We start from the raw sequence: 24,408 nt of genomic DNA, 5'->3' as shown, positions 1-24,408 counted from the left end.
TTAATGACCCAAAGAATTTCAAGTAATTTACTTTTTTTTTTCTCAGTCTAGGGCTATAACTGACCTGCAGCCTTGTTTTGTATGGACAGAGAGCAAAGAATGATTTTTACATCTTAAAGAGCTCATAAAAAAAATAAGGAGAATGTGCAACAGAGATTATATGTGGTGTATACATTAAATATGTCCATCTTTATATCAATTACATTTCAACAAAAATAAAAAGAATCTAATTGACCCTTTGTAGAAAAAAATTTGTGGAACCCCATCTGAGATTACATATATATTAAAGAATGTACCATAAAAGAGAACATACATTTCACTAAATGGGAAAACAGACTGCTTGTTCTGAGTCAGAAGAGTAAATATAAAATTTATTAATTTTACAGTAAACATATTTATCGAGCACTTGATAAACTGTGAACAGGGCTAGTTGTGGAATCTCACTAACAACACATGGTCCAATCTCAATAAAACTATATCCACACGCTTAGTGATAACAGAGAGAAGAACAGTGTGGCAGAGGGCAAAAAAAGAGGCATATAGATACAGAAGTTTCAAGACACTTTTTCACAGGAAGTGGCACTAAGCCAAAACTTGAAAACCGTATCCATATCCGCCTAGTGAAGGTAAGGACAGGGGTGGGAAGCTGGTAATGGAGTGAGTTGTATCAGGAAACAGACTCCACTCAAATTTGTAGATATGTTGTTCTGGTTTGTGGACAGTATGAATGCCTGCCCTTGGTGGCAGCAATTCACACATTACATTCCTTTCTAAATACTGACGTCATCAGCACGAGTGTATTCTCGGTGGTCAAAAACTCAAAAGCTTTTCAGGTCTTGTTAGCAGATGTTATATTTTTGTTTTTTAGGTATAGATAGAATCTATGCAATTCAGCTATTGCTAATTAAAATTAGTTCATAAATTTAGCTGTAAACATTAATTTCAAATGATATGCTTCACCCTTATAAAGATAATGAAATTTACAGCACAAAAAATGGTTGAAGCAGCACAGATGATTGGAGGAGAGTATATACCAGACAAATAATCCATGTGAAAACTTGCCACAACATACTGCCTGGCACGTAGAAAGTGCTTAGCAATTGCTGTTTGCTTTTTTAGTTTTAGGAGTGTTCTTTTTTTTTTTGGTAATTTTTAAATTATAAAATAATGTTATACTAAGAGTTGAAAAACAGTGCAGTTTCCAGATACCCTTCGCCAGCTCCCCCTAATGTTACTATCCCACATAATCATAATGCAATTATTAAAACTAAAGAGTTACTATTGTTTACAAATACTATTAACTAAAACACAGGGTTGAAGGCACCCTCTCTGGGGTGCGGCTGGGCTGGGACAGGCAATGAGGATGCCGCCGCCGCCACTGTTTCTCTGCGCCCCGCCGCCACAGGCCCTGACCATTCTGTTCCTTGAGAGGACGCGGGGGAGCAGGTGCTGGGGGGCTGGCGGATTCGGGCCGCACAGGGCTCGGCTCCTGTCCTGGTCCCGGTCCGAGGCCGCCCGGCTCCGCCACAGCGAGTCCCGAACGCTTGGCGGGGGCGGCCGCGCTCAAGCTTCTGCCCAGGGCCTCAGTACATCTCGCTGCCATCTGAGAGTCCTCAGGGGCAAAGATGGGAGAGCGGGCTTGTGGGTCTTAAAAGAGCGACGGATTCATAGAAAAGCATTAAAATTAAATTAAATTAAATTAAGTACAAACTTTATTTGAATTTTTCCCAGTTTTCCGCTCACGTCATTTTTCTGTTCTGGGACCCAGTTGAAGTTCCTGTATGACATGAAATTGCCATGTCTCCTTTGTCTCCTCCAACCTGTATTTCATCTTGTCTTCCTTTATCTTTGATCACCTTGAAAGTATAAACAACTAAAGTAATATTCTTCAAATTTTTTCACTTATAGCCAATAATTCCTTTACCCCAACATTATAGTATGTCACTTGCTTATATAGTACTTTTCAAACACTGTGTTCTATGTCAGAGTGAAAATGGAGTGGAAGTCGGGTATTGATGTAGAAACAGAGCTAGCAGATCTGGAAAGCAATGGCTGCTATTGGGATGACAACTCTGATACCGAAAATGAAATGAAATGAAATGAAATGAAATAACCTCTTCGGTCATTGCCCTGGAAGCAAACATTCAAATACTGCATACACGGCCTATAGGTTCTGTGTAAGTTGTCACACCCATTAGCGATTTATTTGCATTTAAGGGGAACCGACACTTCAAGCAACTTGTGAGTTCATTCAACTTGTGAGTAGTGAAGAATTATTGGGAGTGAAAGGACATTATAATATCCATAAACTTGTGTCACACAGACGATCTTTTCTAATTCTAAAGCTAAATCCATTTCAGAGAATAAATGACAGGTTTTAGATAAATTGAAAAACAGAGTTGAGTGAACATGTAAGAGGATATAAAAATATGGACTGTTAAACTGTTAAACTAATACTTAAGGAAAACATTATCTTGAGGAGACATGATGCACGTCAAGAGAGCTGGGAATAGCAGAGTTTTGATGGGTCATTATAGAGTCAAAGAAGAAAATGATTATTTATTGCAATGATTAGATTTTTTTACCCAATGGCCACGGCCATATGATTTCACACAAGTTTTCTCAGTTCGGTTTCACTTGAGTTTGTGAGGAGTTTGAGAAGAGCTACAAGTGAGTGATGAGTAATTGTACAGCATTATCTATATTCATACCTCTAGGACTGTCAGATGATCATCAAATGTAGGTTCTGATTTTTATATTTCTGTTTGTCACCTACACATTGAGTGTAACTGGGAACCTGACCATCATTACACTTACTTTAATAGATTCTCACCTTAAAACTGTCATGTACTTTTTCCTCAAAAACTTCTCCTTTTGAGAAACCTTGTTCACTATGGTCTACCTTCCCAGATTCTTATACAGCTTATCAACTTCCTTGGAGTGACAGAGTTTTTTCTCCTGGCCGTCACGTCCTCTGATTGCTATGTGGCCATCTGCAAACCCTTCCATTATGCAACTATCATGAACAGTCTATGGATGACTCGATATCTGCTGTTGGATACGAGGTATTTTGGTCACATTCCCACCACTTTGCCTGGGCTTAAACCTGGAATTCCATGACTATAATGTTACTGATCATTTTCTCTGTGATGCTTCTTCTATGCTGAAGATCTCTTGTTCAGACAGATGGTTCATAGAACGCATGGCCGTTGCCCTTGCTGTGTTTACCACTATCATGGCACTTCTCTGTGAGTTATGTCCTATATATGCATCATCAAGACCATCATGAAGTTCCCTTTTGCCCAGCAAAAGTGGAAGGTCTTTTCTACCTGCTCTTCTCACATGATTGTGGTTTCTATCACCAGCAGTGGTTTCTACCATCTATATCAGGCTTTCAGCAAAGGATGAAGTGGCAATTAATAAGTGTATGTCAATGCTTACTACTTCAGTTGCCCCCATGTTATACCCATTTATTTCTACCCTGAGGGATAAGTAAGTGAAACAAGCTTTCACAGACTTAGTCAAAAGAATGGCATTGATCTCAAAGAAGCACAGGAGTGTTGAAACAGCATTAAGTATATCAGAAAAGAGCAGTGGGCCTTAAGCTCATAGCCTTAAATTCTTAATTATAGTACGCTTGTCCACAGTCTGTTTGTATTAACTTGCTCTTATTATTGACTCTAGGACCAATTCATCATTTCAATGTTTGTTGAAATAAACAAGTTGAGTCATTTCAACTTTCATTGAAAATAAACTTTCTCCAAGGTAACATCTCACATCAAGAGATCATGAAATCAGATTTCCAGGAAAGGATTGTTTTACCTAAACTTAAACTTGCCTGCGATTAATGAAAGAACTATTAAAAGTTATGTGAAAAAAATTAAATTATTGAATTAACAGGAAAATAATGGAATAATATTATCCATTGCTTTTTTTGCAATGCACAGATCCCAAATGCATCAGGAAAAAAGCATATATATCATTACTCTTCCTGAGCAGGAATAAGATAATTTCAAAAATAATAATGAGTTAGTTTGAGCACAAGATAACGGATTTTAACACTGAAGAGGAAAATATATAAGTTCAGACATGTGGACATCCACGTCTAGCTTGGAAAAGAAATTTCAATTTTCAAGTTTAGATTTGCTGGCTTCTCTCCAAAGTGAAAGAGCACAGCCTCCAGGTGAATTCATCACCCAGATGGCGGTGATCTGATAAAGTTGGCTGAGACAATAAAACCATCTTCACGATGGCAAAGCAAGACTAGTGCTGAAATACATCATACAATGCAAGTCCTAATTAATGCTAAATTAAGCCAAAAAGAGCCAACAATTCTCAGCAAACTGAAGTTCTAGATATCAAGAAGAGGAAACCAGCAAAATACATAGAAGCCGTGGGTTAGAGAAAAGGAATCCAATGTGAAGTCATAATTGGTTCCTAAAAGTTTATCTTCAATATTGAAAGAACACAAGGTATGAACTTCACTAATATTTTGTAAGAAAGATTTTCTACATTTGATTATTTTGTTCTTTACCATCTTTCACATTTCTCACCATAGATGCTGATGGAGTTCAGGGCAGGCTGCCCCAAAATGTGCCTTTTTGGCATGTGGATTGTTTTGAGTTGTAGACAATCAAGGCCCAACAGACCCAAGAAGGGATTTTTACCTCCCCCTTAAATGCCTAAAAGAATTTAGATGGGGGCCTGTACCAGGAAGGGAGCTATTACCAGATATAACTTTTTACATCAGAAAGACTTATCTGCAGGGCATGGCAAACATTTGTTTACCAAACATTTGCTCTTCCCATTGTCCTGTGAATTGTTTTCCTGCCCTTTGAAGTCCCAGATCCCTACCCCCTTCTCCTTAGCTCAGGAGAGCATATAAGCCTCAAGTGCCTGACTGGTGGGAGGCCTCATATCTTTGAGGTTCTCATACATACAAAATTAAATGTTTTTTTCTCCTATTAATCTGTTTTATGGGTCAAATGAGTGCTTCTGCTAATTTAAACAGACATCAACTGACCTTGGCTGGGTTTGTTCATAGGATTGTCATTAGGGATGTCTCGGTCTTGCTGTCTAGTAGGGCTTCATTCACAAATTTAGAAGCTGAATGACTCTTTAATAAGATGATGGAGTTCATTTCCAGATAGTGTTTTTACTCTCTAGCCAACACTTGTTCACATGGTAAGATCATAGGGCTCCAGGGGAGAGAGTGGAAGCAAGGAAGACCTATAGAGGCCTAGGCACAATATCCATTCTACCACATTCTATTAGCCAAGCAAGTCACAAGACCAGCCAAGATTCAAGGGAGAGAAATAGAATCACTTATTTGTGGAAAGAGCTGGAGAAACACATTGCGAAGTGTGTGGATAGAGAGAGAGAGACAGCCATTTTTGCTATCCGTCTTCCACAGACACTATGATTCCCCTATATTTTATAATTCTCTGCCTATTTTGGCTCTTGTATAGTATTTTGTCTTTAGTATGCATATGGATCCCAGGAAAGTCAATGGTGACTAGTATTGCTTTTAAAATTAATTTTTAATAAATATTAGTTGACTAAATCCATATAAAACAATAAAGAATAACCTTTTAGAGAGGAATTGTCTATGATAACTGTAACTTTGAATCAGAATCATATAGCAAGAAATATGGTAGGTGTAATTTAGGTGAAATTAAAAAGGCATTTGACTCTGAAGTCACTGAAGTGCTCAGCAAAATTTTGTCTTAATTTTAAAATGCTCTTTGAAATTTTTCATTCATTATAACAATGACAACCATATACTAAAAGTAAAAAATTATTCCATGTGAAATAAATTTCCTAATTCTCAAAACAGCCCTCCCAGGTAAATTTTTATGGAGCAAGAAAAGACCCCAAATAGCCAAAGGATTCCTGAGAAAAAAGAACAAAGCTGGAGATATCACACTCCCTGACTTCAAAATGTACTACAAAGCCATAGTGATCAAAACGGCATGGTACTGGTCCCAAAACAGGCACACAGATCAATGGAACAGAACTGAAAGCCCAGAAATAAAACCACACATCTATGGACAGCTAACCTTCGACAAAGGTGCCAAGAACATACAGTGGAGGAAAGATAGTCTCCTCAATAAATGGTGTTGAGAAAACTGGACAGCCACATGCAAAAGAAGGAAGATAGACCACCATCTCACGCCATCCACAAAAATAAACTCAACATGGGTGGAAGACTTGAAGATATGTCCTGAAACTATGAAACTCCTGGAAGGTAATATTGGTAGTACACTCTTTGGCATCGAACTAGAAAGGATCTTTTCAAATACCATGTCCTCTCAGACAAGGAAAACGAAAGAAAAAATAAACAAGTGGGAATTCATCAGACTAAAGAGCTGCTGCCAGGCGAAAGAAACTAGAATCAAAACAAAGAGACAACCCACCAATTGGGAGGAAATATTTGCAAATCATATATCTGACAAGGGGTAATCTCCATAATATATAAGGAATTCACACAACTGAACAATAAAAAAACAAACAACCCGATCAAAAAATGGGCAGAGGAGATGAACAGACATTTTCCCAAAGAAGATATACAGATGGCCAATAAACACATGAAAAGATGTTCAACATCACTAATCATCAGGGAAATGCAAATCAAAACTACACTAAGAGACCACCTTACGCCTGTTAAAATGGCTATAATCACTAAGACTAAAAATAACAAATGCTGGAGAAGATGTGGAGCAAAGGGAATCCTCATACACTGCTGGTGGGAATGCAAACTGGTACAGCCACTATGGAAAACAGTATGGAGATTCCTCAAAAAACTAAAAATAGAACTACAATATGACCCAGCTATCCCACTACTGTGTATCTACCCAAACAATTTAAAATCAACAGTCCAAAGTAACGTATGCACCCCTGTGTTCATTGCAGCACTATTCACAATAGCCAAGACATGGAAGCAACCCATGTGCCCATCTACCAATGACTGGATAAAGAAGATGTGGTATATATTTACAATGGAATACTACTCAGCCAGAAAAAAAGACAAATTCATCCCATTTGCAATAACATCGAAGGCCCTAGAGGGAATTATGCTAAGCGAAATAAGCCAGTCTGAGAAAGTCAAACACCAGATGATTTCACTCATATGTGGAATATAAACAAATACATGGACAAAGAAAACAGTTCAGTGGTGACCAGGGGAAGGGGGTGAGGGGTGGGCACAGGGGGTGAATGGGAGCAGTTATGTGGTGACAGTCAAGAAATAGTGTACAACTGAAATCTCACATTGATGTAAACTATTATGAACTCAATTAAAAAATAATTGAAAAAAATAAAAGTGAAAAATTATTCCACGTGAAATAAATTTCCTAATTCTCAAAACAACCTTCCCAGGTAAATGTTTTGAGTGGCAAAATTGGAATTTAATGACTCCTATTTCCTTCTCATGTGTAGCGGGTTGATCGGCATTTCTCTCAGCCTTTGCTATGTTTCAATTGTCATTAGGTATTCCCAGTCACTTATTTTGCTTTTTAATTTTTTTCTTTTATATCCATTTCCCATTGCCATTCCTCAGTCTTCCCAGGCATCTTTAGTATTTTCAGAAGTTTTTTTTTTTGATTTGCATGTGTTTTCTTACAAAATGTGTTTGAATACATCTAGCAAAGCTATGTGTTACTGGTAATTGCTAAAAAATATTATTTGCACCCAGTAGCATTTCCTCCAACGTGTATGTCCATGCCAGTATACGACACAGTCTCTCCAGTGTAACAGCAATGTGACTTCAAGGAAAACCTTAAAAAAGTATACATTAAAACACTAACACATAAAGTAGTCTTCAGCAATAGTAATAAATAATTGTATTGACAAAGACACCTTAATTATGAAAATGGTAGGGAAATATACAATGGGAAATATATTTAATGGGAAATATACAATGCATTAGCTAGCAATAAATAATTGCACTATGAATATATAGAAATAACCGTGAAGTTTTAAAACAGAAAAGAATAATTCATAACAGAAATTTAGTATACAAATTGTGAGGGAAAGGAGTAAATTCAGCAGTACATCCCCAATCTCTCTTAAAATTGATGCCAAATTGAAATTAACTCAAAAATGATTTAAAGAAATATGGGCATTCATTCCAAGGTTATGTTCTTTCCTGGTAATTCCCTAGGAATTCTAGGTGCGACTTGCTCCCTTTTGGTCACCCAGCAGATCCAGCACATGCAACTCCCCTCCGCTGGAAGTGGCCAAGTCTTTCCAACAGTGGGGATAGTGTACAAAACTTGGGTTTTCCCAGCTCAGTTCCTGCATTTCACCCTAACCTACGTTTCAAAACACATCTGCTAACTCCAGACACCAGAGGCTGCAGGAGGGAGCAGCGACAACAACCTCTCCCAGCTTAGCCTTTGCTTCCTCCCAGTGGTGGCAGGTGGAACCTGTAGCTAGGGGCTTCAGGAACCACAGAACTAGTGAGTGACCCAGCCCCTAGTGGCAGCAACCCTGACACCAGATCCACTAGCAATGGGGGCTGCACACACATCCCCAGGACCTTGAGCCCCTGGCAGTGACAGCAACACCCATGAACCCAGCAGCCCTGGCAGTAGTGCAGCCAGCATCCCCAGACAACATGGGAGCACCAGCACAGGTCGTGCACAGGGCAGCAGCATCCAAGCCCATGAGAGCCCACGGAGAGCCAGCCATGAGACCCAGGGGACCCCAGAAGCAGCAGAAGCGCTCACAGCCTGGTGACCGTGGTGGTGACACCTGAGACTAGAGGGACATCCTAAGCAGCAAGGCACCAGCAACCTCAGAGGCATAAGCTGCACAAGGGGGGCACTGACGATGCCTTTAGCAGAGGCAGTGGAGAGTGGAAAGAGCAGGCTTTCAAATACAACCAGAAGTGGCTCAGAGGCACAGCTGTACTCAAATAAGAAAGATGGTAACTGCCACAAACGCACCAGCAGAGGATCAATTCATCAAACACCATGAAGAACTACAGTGACACTTCAGAGCAGAAAGACAGTGACAACTCTCCTTAGAAGTTTGTGGAAACAATGAAAGAGTGGGTTTCATGTATGAACTGACATATATGAACTGACATATATGAAATGATATGACCCCAAATGTATTGCCTTCCTGTAGGTGGATGTCTACTAAGAAGCGTACTTCTTGTGCTTTCTACAGTTTCTGGAATGAGACTGACTGCGTTCATTTTAGTCAGTTTGCTCAACAACACCTGGTTCATGGAATTATTTTGAGGATTAATTGAGATAACTCACACAGAGTCCTTGGCAGATAGTAAGCTAAAACCTCTCTCCCTAATTCTCTCTCCTTTATTTTCCTCGTCCACCTCATCTTCTTCTATTTGTCCCATAAGTTACTCTAAAACTTACGCTAATGCATTTGTGCTATGAGCAATAGCCACTGTGCTGACTGACTTTTCTTTCTTGCATTCTCTATGAAGCAGGTGAATTTTGATGACCATGAATGTTCAATGTCTGTTAGTGAGTATTAAGGCTGGAGTTCAGAGACTCTACAATTTTGGATGTAAGGCAATATGTTTTCCACAGTTCTTTCTCAACAATCATTATGAATGGATGACATGGGAAGATATTTCTGTTTATAAACAAAGAATCTAAGTCCTCTGATTTTCCTCCATGCTAAGGCAAAAAAGATCTCCCACTGAAAATATCATTAGTTTGTTATATGAATGGTTTTTACCTATTTGCTGTAAATTACACAAACAAAAAAACCTTAAATGTGTGTTTTCCTAGTGTCTAGTTAATTTAGGTACATTTTTTTCCACCCAGCCAATAACAACTGACACCACCTGTCTTCTGTATGTGGGAAAAATATCTGTGGTTTATAGGTACCATTACAAGAAAGAAGCATAATCCAAGCTCAGGAGGAACAATAATTATCTGGTTATCAGGCACCATTTTAGATAGAATCTAATGGAAATGACCCTCTGAAACAAACTGAGAAAATTCTTAAGCCCTCAGGACTTCACTGGGCATCTTAACTCAAAGCAGTGCCCCAGGTTCTAAAACACTCCCCCTTCCTAGTCACTGGGACTTATCTTCTGTGATATGTTCTAACGAATGTTCTAATAAAGTAATTGAATTCAGGTGTACTTTCCATTTAGTGTATTTCCAGGAATATTTACATTTAATTAACTCCCTGTTCCCTAATGACAACATTACAGTCAACTTGTCACTCTAATGAAGGATGATACAGTTATATCTTGGTATAAATAAATATTGATTTGGGAAAGTTACCTTGTGGAGCAGATCACTTCTGATTGTCCCTCAAATTATTCTCTTCCAATGAGTGTCCATGAATTCATTGAAGACATACTTTTTGAGAACTTATTATATGATTGGTCCTAATCTAGCCACAGAAGATAAAAAGAGTGAACAGGGACTGACACGTGTCTTTACTGATACATGTAATAAATATTCCTAATGACTCTAATCCCTTTACTTTTCAATTTTCTAGAACAAAATAACATCAGAAATACCTATTTTCTCTTCCTGAAATATCCAAATTGATTATTGCCATCTTATTTTTAAACATGTAAGTCTGATATGTTACTCAGACCAAGGAAATAGAATGTTGAATGAAGAAAGAAACTGTAATTACCAAACAAAAACTTACTTACTCTTAAGGAAAATGCAATGGCTTTTGTTCAATATGCAATCCTGATAGTCCCACGATGACACTGAAAATATGAGTGGTGTCCATACATTCATAAATGCCCCTCTCGTGTAGCCTTACATGTTCCCACAGCACTGTTGGGAATAGACAGTGCTGTCAGAGCTTTCACCAGCTCTTACCACAGCTCACACCCTTTGGAGACCCTATTCCACTTTAAATCCATGAAATAATTTCTTGAATCTCTATACTGAAATAAAAACACATCTATTTAAGTGTATGTTAAATGTAACGTGATTTCTAGAAGATTCAGGTAGAGATGATTTCCGATATCTCTGGGCAAAGATAGGTTTTGGCACAATGGAGTAAGATGAATGTTTTATTGTCTTGGTCTCTTATGCATGCGCAGGGGCCATCTGTGTGAATAAATACAGGATCTTCTTGATCAAAGTTCAGTCATGACTAAAGAATCTAAGGTGAACTGAATTTTGGCAAAACCTAACAGAGGGGTCATTGGGAACCGTTTCCTTGGAAACAATAAGATGCAACAATTTTATGAGACACATTCCAAGTGAATTATAATTGTCAGATGAAAAGACAAAATTCCAGCAACTCTTCAACTCTTAAATAACAGTGTGACCAAAAGACAAAAAATTGTTTTATATCTGCATATAAATATATATGAAAGTAATATATGTAGTCAGTTACCAGTCAATAAAGTGTCAATAATTTTTATGTTAATAGCTATAGATTTGCATCACAATTTTGCTCCACAGTATAGTCTATACTATAGGGAAAATATAGAGAGTATAGAGGCTAGAAAAAACTGCACAAGTGAAATATTGAGAAAAAAATTTTCAAATCTTGGAATAAAGCAGAATGACTACCCGTTCTAGCAACGTCATTGCTTAACGAGTTCACCCAAGAAGTATTTGACTACAGAGGAAAATGCACTTGCCTTTGACTTTTCTTTTCACTGTTTGCTTAGTGTTCAAACACTGCGAGGTTGTACATTAACGTGTAGATTTTTGTTCCATAGAAAAGATCATACAAAGATTACAATGTTAAAGCTCTGTCGGACATTAACCAGTTCAGTATCTTTTAGAAAAACTATTTCAGCAGTCTTTGGAGTATGAAATCTCTATCCATGAATACTTTTTTGAAGCAGCTTTACCATCCTACAAGTTCCGAGGTTAAGTTGGCTAAAACATTTTGCTTGTGTTCATTCAGTAAATGTGAAAGAGTCAAGCTTCTTAAACCAGCCTTGGTGGTCAGTGGTTAAGATTCAGCATTCTCACCGCCAAGGCCTGGTTTCACTTCCTGGTCAGGGAACCACACCCCCTATCTGTGGGTTGTCAGACTGTGGTGACTGCCAGTTGCCGTGATGCTGAAAGCTATGCCACCCATATTTCAAATGCCAGCAGGGTCACCCATCAGGGACAAGTTTCAGCAGACCTTCTAAACTAAGACAGACTAGGAAGAAGGACCTGGTCACTCATGGCTGAAAAAATTGGCCATGAAAGTGCTGTGACTTGTAGACAGAGCATTGTCTGATACAGTGCCAGAAGATGAGAGGATGAGGCAAAAATCTTTACAGGGTTCCACTCTGCTGTCCACAGGGTCACGAGGAGTCAAAATCCTCTCAAAGGCACTGAGAACCGCCACCTAGATAGTGAGGTAATTGGCAGAATTTCAACTTTACCAAGTCATAATGTTATAGTAAGCAATAGTAGTTATATTATTCCGATATGTGTAGCTTAATGTAGTTGAGTCATTCTCAGACTTTGACATGACTTGTGGATTTATAATGCCAAAGATTAGTTTTGTCTATTCATGGCCATCATATGAATAGAAATACACAGAAGGTACTATTTTGGGTCTGGTTTCATTTGCTCAACAATATGTCTGTGATAGTTGCCCACGTTATTATGTTAGCCATAGTTTATTCTTTTAATTTGTAAGTTGTGGTCAGTTCTATAAATATAGCACAGTTAATTTAATCATTTCCTATTAATGAATATTTGGGTTGTTTCCCATATATGACTATTATAAATAAAATTGCTAAGAATATTCTTGTAGATGTTTTGAGCAGACATAGGCATTCATATTTTTAGAATATCGAGTTAGAAGTGGAATCAATAGGCTATATGGTGGCCATGATTACTTAGTTGACAACAATGTCAAATAATTTTTGAAAACGGTGGGTCAATTTATTCTTCTATGAGCAAAGTATAAGGGTTATAATCACTCCATGTTCTTGCCAACATGTAACTTTGCCAAACCTATTAATTTCAGCCATATTATGACTAATGTTGAAATCTTTTTATGTGCTTTTTAGATATCAAACATCCTATTTTGTGAAGTGCTCATTCAAATAATTTGTCCTTTTTTATGAGATTCCTTTCTTTTTAAAATTTAATTTTAGGAGTTTTCTGAATTTTCTATGTATCAGTCATTTATCTTGGGTATGTATTAAAGTTATTTATCCTCTACCTGTGTCTTACCTTTTCATATTGTCATGATGACTTTGAAAAACAAAAATTCCTAATCTTAATGAAGTCCCGTTCCTCATTTACCTTCCGTTGCTGATAGGGGCTCTTTGTTTTGTATTTCAGAAAGCTTCGCTTCACTCACCATCGAGAAAGTAGGCATTATGTTCTATAAGTTTCACTCACAGATCTTAAAAATTAAGGTTAATGGCCTTGAACTTGACTTTTCCTATGATTCGAGACAGGGATCAATGTTCATGTCTTTCGTGTGAAAATTCAAATAACCCAGCATATTTATTGAAAAGATTGCCCTTTGCTCCTTGCATTCAGTGGCAACCTTGTCACAATCAACTGTTGCTACACAAGTGAATCTTTTTCAGGTTTCATCACTGAGTTCCATTGATATGTTTACCTTTGAATCAATACAATGCTGTTTTGTTTATAGTAGCTTTATAATGTTTTCATGTTGAGCAGTGTAATTCAAAAACTTTGTTCTACTTCCTCAAGTTTGCTTTGCTCTTCTCAGTGCTTTGTTTTTTCATAAAACTCTAGAAACCTTGGCCATTTCTGCAAACAAGTAAAACATTCTCCAGCTATTTTAAGATTGCATTGAACTTAGAGGCCTCTTTGGGGAAAATTAATGTCTTTATGATGTTGAGAATTCTAATCCATTAAAAGATGGTATAGCCCACTCCCATTTGTGTCTTCCTTAGTTACTTTAAAAAATATTTCAGAGTTTTAAGTGTGTAGAGGCCTTGCACTATTGACAGACATTACTTAGTATTTTGGTGATTCATTCCTAAGTATTTGATAATATATTGCTATTTTATATGGATTTCTTACATTTCGTTTTTATAAAATTGCTGCTAGTATGTAGAGGTACAATTGTTTTTGTGTAGTGACTTCGTTTAGAAAACTTTCCAAATTTAGTAATTACTAATTATTAAATTTAGTAATTAATTCTAATGATTTACTCATGATGTCTTTTAAAAATGTCAAGATGCAATCAAATAATATGTAAATAATGGCAGATTATTATATTTATTTATCTTTTCTTTATTGTTCTATTTTGGCCTCTTCAATACAATGGTAAGTAGAAATGGTGGGAGTGGACATCCTGTTACTTACCTAAATTCAACAGAAAAATTTTCAATATTTAAAATAATGTATGATGTTTTCAACATTCCGTTCATCAGACAATAAACTTTGTTTCTATTCCAAGTTTACTGAGAAGTTTTAATGAGTAGGAATTGCATTTTATCAAATGCTATTTTTCTGCGTAATTGAGATGATTGTATTTTCTTCCCTTTATTCTGCTAATGTGGTGGATTACATGGGTTGATTTTCAATGGTTGTATCAACCTGGAATTTCTGTAACAAACCTCACTTTATGATTATACGTATCCTTTTATGTGTATCACTCCATTGAACTTGATAATTCGTATTTAAGGATTTTTATGTTTATTATGGCATAAATCAGCCTGTAATTTAACTTCTTGAAGATTCTTTTCAATTTTGGCATGAAAGTTATACGGCCCTCATAAACAAGTTGAGAATTATTCCTTTTACTCCTCTTTGGATTACTTTATGTAAAATTTATATTATTTTTTCTTTAAATGCTTGGGAAAATTTACTAGTGAAGGCATTCGACACTGAATCTTTGTGTGAAAATGTTATTAATTATGTATTCAATGATTTAGACTTACATTGAAATATTCATATTTTCTTTTTCTTTTTGCCTCAGTTTTTTACTTGTGTTTTAAACATAAATTGATATCTTTATTTTATGGAAACTGTTTATTTTACTGGCCTAATACTCTTTATGGTATACTCTTACTATTCTTTTAATATTTGTTGAGTCTAGAGTGATGTTCTTGTTTTTCATCGTCACTTTGGATAACTTCCTTTTTTCTCTTTCCTTTCTTCTTGAATATACTTGCAAGAGGCTTGTCAATTTAACCTTTTATAAAAAATTATTTTGTGGTTGTGCTTATTATATTTTATACTTATTTTCTAACTAATTTCTGCTTTTATTTTTATTTTCTTGCTTCTATTTATTTTATTTTATTTTGTTCTTCTTGTAGTGTCTTAAAATGAACACTTAGTTCACTGATTTTTCAATACATCAGATTCCCTAAAGTGTGTGTTTAAAATATTGCCCTCTAAATAATGCTTTAGCTATACTGACTCTGTGTGTGTGTGAGCTGATATCCATGCCAATCTTTCCCTATTTTATATGTGGGGCGAGGCCACAGCATGGCTTGATGAGCAGTGTATAGTTCCATGCCTGGCATCCGAACCTCTGAACCCTGGGCTGCCAACAAAGTGAGCATTAACCTAACCATTTACAACACTGGGCAGACCCCTATGTTGACAAGTTTTGATATGTCGTATTTTATCATAATTAAGTTCAAAATATATTCTAATTTACATTGTGATTATTTTTGACTCTAGTGATTTAGAAGCATGCTACTTCATTTTTGTTTGTCCTTCTGCTGTTGATTTGCAGTTTGATTCCTTTGATTCCACTGGAATCAGAAACTATATTTTGTAATATTTCAATTCCTTGAAATTGTTGAGAGTTTTGTTATTGCCTTGCATAAGGACTCTTTTAGCAAATGTCGCATGTGTCCTTGAAAAGAATGTATATTCAGCAATCGCTGGGATTAGTGTTCTAGCACATCTGTAGTGTCAAATTATTCCCATCATCTCAATCCTGACTGATTTTTTATTTTCTTCTCTTGTCATTACTGAAAAAATTGTGTTCAAACCTCCAAGAATGTTTATTTCTTCTTACACTTTGGTGAATTTTGGTTTTGTATGCTTGGAAGCTATATTATAAGATCCTTACAATTTATAATTCTTGCAGCTCTTTATTACATTGACCCTTTTGCCATTGGAAATGTCCCTCTTAATTTTTAGTACCATTTCATGCTTAAGGATGGCTTTGTCTGACAATAGTATGATTAATAAAGCTTTCTTTTCATTAGTGTTTGCAGCATATTTCTTTCCAAAATTCTCACCCTTTTAATCATTTCGTGTACTTATATAAAATGTCTCTTATAAACAGAAAATTGTTATTATGAGTGTCTTATAAAAAAAGCACATAATTGGGTTTTTGTTTCTCTTTAGTCTTACAACTTTTAATAGATTTTCCCCTGTAATCACTGCTATAATGTGTTTAAATCTACCCTCTTGATGTTTGCTTTCTTATTTGACCTATGTGTTATTTGTTCTCTTTCTCTCTTTCTCCCTCCGTCTAATATCTAAAGTGAAAGAAAACGTACATTTAGAACCCACATCTCGAGAAATTAGTAGAGTGTGTACTACAATTTAAAAAAAGTGCACAGGATTAATCCACGCAAATAATATGGAAAATGAAAAGCAGCAGAGAACACCCAAACCAGTGTTTATTGTGAAAGAAAGTATAAGAATTGTGATGTGAAAACTATAGATAATTGCATCCATAATTAAGTTTATCGTGAAAAGAAAACTTATCTTTACACGAATTAAAAGAAAGCTATCTTTACATGAATCCATATATGACCACACCATAGGAAGTGCTGAAAAGGGGAGATGGAAATAGTATTTTTAATTTTTAAATATTCCTATACTTCGTTAGAATATTAAAAAGAATTATCACTTTATTTGAGTTTTCTAACATTTTCCTGTTTTGTTATCTTTTTTAATGATTGAGAAAAAGTAGCTGGTGGTAGAACTGTGATCTTTCAGTTTCCATAGATGGTAGGGAAGAAATGCAGGAAAGGCATACTACTTCTTGACCGCCTGTTTTTTACTGTTATATCTTGACCTGTGCCTGTTGCTAATGTTGCATCTTTGTGTCTCTAAGGGCACTGTCCCCACAGCTATGTCTTTCAGGATTTTTGCCCAATGTCGTTACAAAGGAGACTCATTAACATTTGAGTTTGGGTCACCAAGGATCCAGTTATTTATTATTTAGTTTGAGGTTTAGCAAATAAATAAACTATAAATCTTAATAGTGTAAAAGCCTCTTACTCTATCCAGAGAAGTCATATCAACGATTTTAATGCAAGAGGAAGAAATAGTTGAACAATATTTTACTTTCAACAAAGAGAGCAAGAAAATATTTCCTAGGCATTAAGAGGACCAAAGTTCTTGGTTTGAAAATCTTCTCGTTGTGTTGGAGATGAAACAACTCGGAGTTGTAGGCCCTCCCAGAGCACCAGTCAGGGTAAGTGGAATCATAAGCTGAGAACCAAGTAGATCCCACACAAACCTTTCCTAGCAGATCCTCTTCATCAAATCAGCCGTTAGGACTCTTGTTCAAGAATCAGGTGAAGCTCTTGTTAGCTCTCAGAAGAGTAAGTACAGCGGCCATTTCATTCACTTTCATCTTCGGTAAATCTATATGTCATTTTTCTCTGGGAGGCAAGTTTGACATGATTTACCAAAATCAATGTGGTTAATATTTGAATTATTATATAAAGATCCACAGAACTTTCTGAGTTGTATTTTTTGAATGCTACTTTTTATAGTTTGCATAAAGGTAGTGTTGATTTATGTGCAGTGTGAAGTTATCTCTGCCACACCCTCACTTTTGCCTTTAAAAAGAAAAAAAAGTATCTCTACTTTAAAATCACCCCAGATGACAATTTATGTAATAATATTGACAAGATTAGTTATCTTTGCTCTTTTTTAAAATACAAAAATCTCTGAAAGATGCAAGCTATTTTCTTAAATTTTCTCTCTTAAAAACGAGGATTATTAATGAATGGAATAAGTGAAGAATACTTTGGAACAAGGGCTACCACCCATAGGGTGCAGGAAAGAGCACATTACCGTGGATAGCCCAGGACCCACTGGGTTGAGGAGTAATGAGTTAAGGAGGGTAGGAAGACTGAAAAGAGTATCCTTCCCTTTAATTAAATTATCTGTCGTGGTTATTATGGTGTGCCCCCACAGTTCCTAGGATGTCAAAGTTCTTCAAAAAATCACTGTTGTCTTTCCTTTCCAATGATGGTGACAGCAACCTTTAGGTTTAGCTGTACCAAATGGTCATACAATGAGAGATAATCCTGCCCTAATCTCTGAAGACAGTGAATATTGTAAAGGAACAAATCTTATAACAAGTTAATTGAGTTTTGCTAAGAAATTGAAAAGCAAATTGCTTTCTGTTCATCTGTATAGAAGACAGTCACACTCTGGAGATACTAGTTCAGAACTAAAAAACTATTTGAACATGTTAGTAAAACAAAGTGTGATAACTAAGGAAAAACTATAGAACAGTTATTAAGCCAAACTGGTTTAAAAAATATTATGAAAATATTCATTGAAGAGAAGTAAATGGAAAATTTAGGGGAAAAATATTTATCTGCAGAAGACAAGGATGAAAGCATTAAATATAGACTGAACCGATGAATATTCCGGGGTATAAATTATGTGAGTTAAGACCCAATGGCACCAAAACCTATACAAAATAAAAGTGTCAATAATCTTGAAAAAAGACACGTGATATATTGTAATAATTTCAGTGTGGATACAATTACACAGTCACACAGTGAGTTGAAAGAAAATGTGATATGCAGATTGTAAATGATACATTGGTAAATGTATACAGAAGTTTGAAATGAATATCTCCTTTTTCCTTGAAATTTCATTTCCAGGACTTGTTAGAAATCACGGGAATAATGGTTATAAAAGATGGTTTTGCAGACACTTTAACAATTGTAGAAAACAAAGAGATATATGAAAGTGTGCTGGAAATTGATTTAAAACTTGCGGTGCATTCATAAAGCTATTTCAATACAGGTGAAATTTTGAAATAATAAGAATTTACAAGAATAAAGAGTTAAAAATTGAAGCTATACCAATACACTGGATTGGAACTAAATTAAATACATTATCTTATAGAGTTTAAAAATTTTGTAATCTACTTTAAGATGAATAACGTGAAAAATTAAGTATTCAGATGTGCAAATTCCTTGACCTCCAATTTGAATACCTTACTGACAGATTCCTCAGAAACAAAAGTAGCCACCAAGAAACATACAGCTGTTTATCTGCCTGACAGCTAAAGCAAGGAAGAGATGCCAGTTAACAGTTTGGCCAGCGTCAAAGGTAATAATGAAAGCAAAGAGGGTGATAGTTTCCTGGTAGGCATGACTTTATCCACTAGCAAAACTGCTGTTTCAAATGCAAAAAAATAAAAAAAAAAAAATCCTCAATGTTAAATACAAGGACATATAAAATTTAAACAATTACAATCAGTGACAAAGCACTTTCAAGATGAAACTCAAATAGGACAGAAGATAGGTTTGAATGTGTAGGCAAATGAAGAAGAGATAATGTATTTACACAATGATATGTCTTACCATTGACTATGAATATAGGATTTTGTTACTTTTGGCAGCTATCCGAGTGAAAAAGGCAACAGTCCTTGATTTCAACAAATTTACTTTCTTAGAGGAGGTGCTGAGACAGAAGTAACAGTTATCTGTTACGGGAGCACAAATGAGGACCAGTTAACACAGACAATTGAGTTTTAGAAGACTTTCCAGTAGAAGTGACGCTCAAAGTGAAAATTACAATTGATAGCTGTACCGGGTAGTTCGGGAGACCGGGGTTAAAGACGGAGTGTGGAATGAGCGTGACAGGAGGGGGGATGTTTTTTTCAGACAGATAATCCATGTGAAGTGCTTACTACAAGGCCTATCACATGGTAAATTCTCAATAAATATAATTTATTCTTTTTGTTGTAAGGAACATGGAGTATAAAGAGAAAGATCGGGGTTACACAGAGTGTAAATCCCACTTGAGATTTAATGGTTTTGAGTTCACAACACATGACTTATCTGTAGAAATCCAGAGAATAATAGCTGACATATGTGAAATGCATGCCATGCTTTGGATTTTATCATAAATGTTTTACTTCTTCTAATCATTTTAACTGTATATGGTAGATGCCATTTTTCTCTCCATTTATAGATTAAAGAATGGAAGACCTGAGAGATGGGGAAACTTGCCTAAGATCATACGGATGTAGGCAAGAAAGCGAGGTGTTGAACAATGGACATCTTGCTACAGAAGGTCTGCTCTTAACACTGTGCTGTCACTATGGCTAAGACTGAGGGAGAGAGTAAGGACAGGTGTGTGGAGAGTATATTTAGTACTTTAAATTTGATTTTGTACTTAGTGATAGTGATAACAAGGTGGTAGAGTGTTTTCCATGCTTATCCAAACCAGCAGAAAGCATAAAAGTAATACGTGGTTCTTTCCAGCTGTATATCTTTGGGCCAAACATTTCTTCACTTGTAGCAAATAAATTGTGCTCTAAAATACTCCGTTTTCTGCATCCAGTGGACACTGAGTGTGAATTACCCACATTCAGAGAAACATAGGAGAGTCTGAGGAGTGATCCAACAACGTGGAAGTTGCCTGTTAAAACACAAAACAAAACAACATAAACAAGTGCTTGGTCATAGCGGCAAAATGTAAAATGTAAGCTGCAGCTGAATCAACAAAGTCTGATGGAGCCCAGATCAGCTGTGACATATTTACATTTTATCATGAGCAAATCTTCAAGAAAAGACATGAAACAAATTATTGCACTTAAATATTCACCTTTGAAATAAGGAAGAAACTTTGGAGGTAAGAAGAAATCATAATTTTGTTAAAGCATGCACATTGTGGGTCAAGTCTAATCATATGAGAAAATCCGGTCTTGGATATAGATTGAAACTGAAATCAAAGAGGAAATTGGGATGGTAGAACAGTTTTTTAGAATACGTTTAAAAATCTATCACAAAATTGCCAAAACAATAAAAGAAAATAAATGAGTAGCCAAGCCCACCAGAATATTGGCAATATTAATTAGTAATTTATAGAAGAATCTACATGTGAATCAGTTTGCTGTCTCTGGTAGTCACTGTTTACCGCTATCTGGTTTTGATAGCCTTCTATTCAAATAAGATATCTCTAAATTTTACATGAAATTGAATAAATTTCAGTAGTCAGTGATGAAAAACCAGACAATAACAACCTTCATCTTGTTGGGATTGACGGATGACCCTCGACTTCAGATTCCAATTTTTATGTTTCTATTCCTCAGCTACATGGTAAGTATAACTGGAAACTTGACCATCATGTCACTCACTTTAGTGGACTGCCACCTTAAAACACCCATGTACTTTTTTCTACAGAATTTTGCCTTTTTAGAAACCGCATTTACATCGGCTTGTATCCCTAGGTATTTGTACAACATAGCAACAGGCGACAGGACAATTAAATATAATATTTGTATTATTCAAGTGTTTTTCATTGATGTCTTTGGAGTAACAGAATTTTTTCTCTTGGCCACCATGTCCTATGACCGCTATGTGGCCATCTGTAAGCCCCTTCATTACCTGACCATCATGAGCAGCAGAGTCTGCAGGAGGCTTGTTCTCTGCTGTTGGATGTCTGGCTTATTGATCATAATCCCCCCACTTATTCTGTTCCTAAATTTGAAATTCTGTGACTCCAATGTCATCGATCATTATTTATGTGATTCATTTCCTATCTTGAAGATTTCATGCTCAGACACGTGGCTGATAGAGCAGTTGGTTGTTGTCTGTGCTGTGCTAACCTTCATTGTGACCCTTGTGTGTGTTATTGTGTCTTACATTTTCATCATCAAGACCATTCTAAGATTCCCCTCTGCACTGCAAAAGAAAAGGGCTTTTTCCACCTGTTCTTCTCACATGATTGTGGTTTCCATCACCTACGGAAGCTGTATCTTCATCTATATCAAACCTTCAGCAAAGGAATCAGCGGTCATTAATAAGGGTGTGACAGTGCTAATCACATCCATTGCTCCTATGTTGAACCCATTCATATACACTCTGAGAAACAAACAAGTGAGACAAGCCTTCAGTAATTCCCTCAAAAAAATTGCACTTGTCTCAAAGAATTTGAGAATGTTCATGTCCAGAAATAAAATATTAAGCTAAGCATAAATCATTACATCCGTTTGTCTCTTCTTGATCTGATCTCTATTCAGGTTACGTGTCTGAAACATCTATTTATTGTGCCCAGAATGAGCCCCTCCAGCACGTGAGTTCACTCCTTTAGTCCTCCTTCAAACAAACCACTTGCACGGTCAGATCCCAATCAGAAAACATGATAAGAATTTTCTGGTAAATGTAAACCTGATGTTACGTCCATCTAGCAAACAAAATCGAAATGAAGAAAAATAAAACAAACACAAATCAAACAGGAAATAAATAGCTTACCTTGTATTTTCTTAGACTTGCAAGAAAATAATTGATTTAAAGTGCTCTTCCCATCTTCCAATCTAAATGCTGCTGAAAATTTTAATTAATTAAATTAAAATTTATTGAGTGCCTGTTGCTTGGCAGTCAAGTTCCACGCATAGATTTTTTAAAAATTAATACTATCCTTAAAATTACTTAGCTCACTAATAATCCTATATTTCTAAAAGATTTAAAAAAGCGCATCTTTAGCAAGAAGTAACATGATATAATTGAAGAGTAAAGAAATCAAAAATAAGTACATGTCCAAAAAAATGTGCTTTAAATGATAGCAGAATTTGATATCTAGGATCCTGGAGTTTATTCATAAAGACACACACACACACACACACACATAAAATGCTGAAATTTAAAAATGAAAAGATTTATAGATTATACAGAATAAATAATTTCTTAAATAAATGTAAGGAAAAGCTCTTTTCTAGGATATGAAATTATAAGTACAAGTCAAAATGTTCATTTCAGTTGAGGATTTAAAGAAGTTAAGGTTGTCAAAAATATTCAGTAGCTAAAGTAGAACGTAAATACCCAAACTGAAAATATTGTTAAAATAAGGAATAAAGTTTTTGTGTTATGGAAGCAGAGTTTTTAAAAATATCAAGGAAACCAAACCAGCAATATGCATGGATATAAAATAATTGAAAAGGAAGTCCAAGTGAAAAGTTATAACTAAAGTAATCGTTAATTTTTTTCATAGTATGAAATAATGGCTTAGAGATTAGATGACCATGAAATGTCCATCAGTTTTTTCAAAAGATTTCATAAAACTACTAAATAAATGTTCATCCTGGTGAGTGTTCTGCACTGCAGGCCACATCGCATCCTTTGGACTCTCTCCCGGTGTCTCGAAGATTTGGCACTTGCTGTTGACTCTATAAAAAAGTGCTCTTTCCCTCATTCTTCCATTCCACTTCTTTTTCTCATTTAGATTTTAATTTACATGCCGTTTCCACTTAAGGCTCTTTTTTCCTTTCCTGCTCACACAAACATACAAAGCAAGTCTGGGGAAATTGTCTATTCTGCCTGCTGTTTTAACGTAAGCTGTCTTTCCTGTATCACCAATTAGACTAAAAGTTTGTTAGATTCTTTATCTAAAATCTGCCATGAAGGCAAAAACTTTATTTTTATGTACACTTGAGTGTATTATAAAACCTAGGAAATAAATGATACTGAATACATTACCTTCAAATATACTGAATCCAAAAGCCTCACAAACCCTGAAAAAGAAGGAGAATAATTATTTATTGAAGAAAAATGCTAATTTCTGATAGGAAAAAACAATCATAAAAAATCACATGGGTAGAATATACTCTACATTTTTAAGGGACTTTAAATCAAGATTTAACCACCCTGCTACATTTCATTTATATTTTAAGATATGGACAAGTTAACAAAAGTTGTAGTTTACTGAGAGATTGATTTAGACTAACTTTACCTATTGCTACAATATTATTATCTCTCTCTCTATAATATACATAATTGTATAATTGTACTTTTTTAAATGGGTAAGCTTCCAAAAGCACTGAAGCTGGCTTTCAATCTTTGTTTCATAGGTTGGCAAGTTGAGATGTGGGAATACTAAGTAATGGTAGTCAGTGTTGGAGGCAGTGTTCAATTCTGTTTCATGTTACTGAAACACATCTATCGTTCCTATGGGAAATGGTACTGCCACTCCAGGACTGCACACATAATCATCAAAATTACCTCAAGGAACATCTCAAGAAAACATATTTTATTTGAAACACCCAATGTTTAGACCAAGAAAATCTTTAACACATATATATTGATATTTTTATAAATGGGCAAATTTATTTACTCAAAATAAAAAATATCTTTATATGATATGATAATTTATGATGCTAGAAATGGAAATTACTTATAGAAATAACACATTGTATTCATTATCTTGCAAAAATGTACAATGTTTAAAATATGTAATTGAATAAAGAAAAGCTAGTCCTCTGGTAATAAGAAAGAGGCAAATG

At 35.7% G+C, this 24,408-nt stretch overlaps 1 protein-coding gene across 1 annotated transcript; it reads left to right on the top strand.

The window, feature by feature from the left end:
* Positions 1 to 21,130: 21,130 nt before the first annotated feature.
* On the top strand, positions 21,131 to 22,102 carry LOC106822805 (olfactory receptor 6C2-like). Its single transcript, XM_014828180.2, has one exon. It carries the CDS (start codon positions 21,131 to 21,133, stop codon positions 22,100 to 22,102), a length of 972 nt encoding a protein of 323 aa, XP_014683666.2.
* The last annotated feature ends 2,306 nt before the right edge of the window (positions 22,103 to 24,408 follow it).

The sequence above is a fragment of the Equus asinus genome, chromosome 22 (assembly GCF_041296235.1).
Source record: "Equus asinus isolate D_3611 breed Donkey chromosome 22, EquAss-T2T_v2, whole genome shotgun sequence".
Taxonomy (NCBI): Eukaryota; Metazoa; Chordata; class Mammalia; order Perissodactyla; family Equidae; genus Equus; species Equus asinus.
The sequence above is the reverse complement of the archived record's forward strand: the minus strand, read 5'-3'. Positions and strand labels throughout refer to the sequence as shown.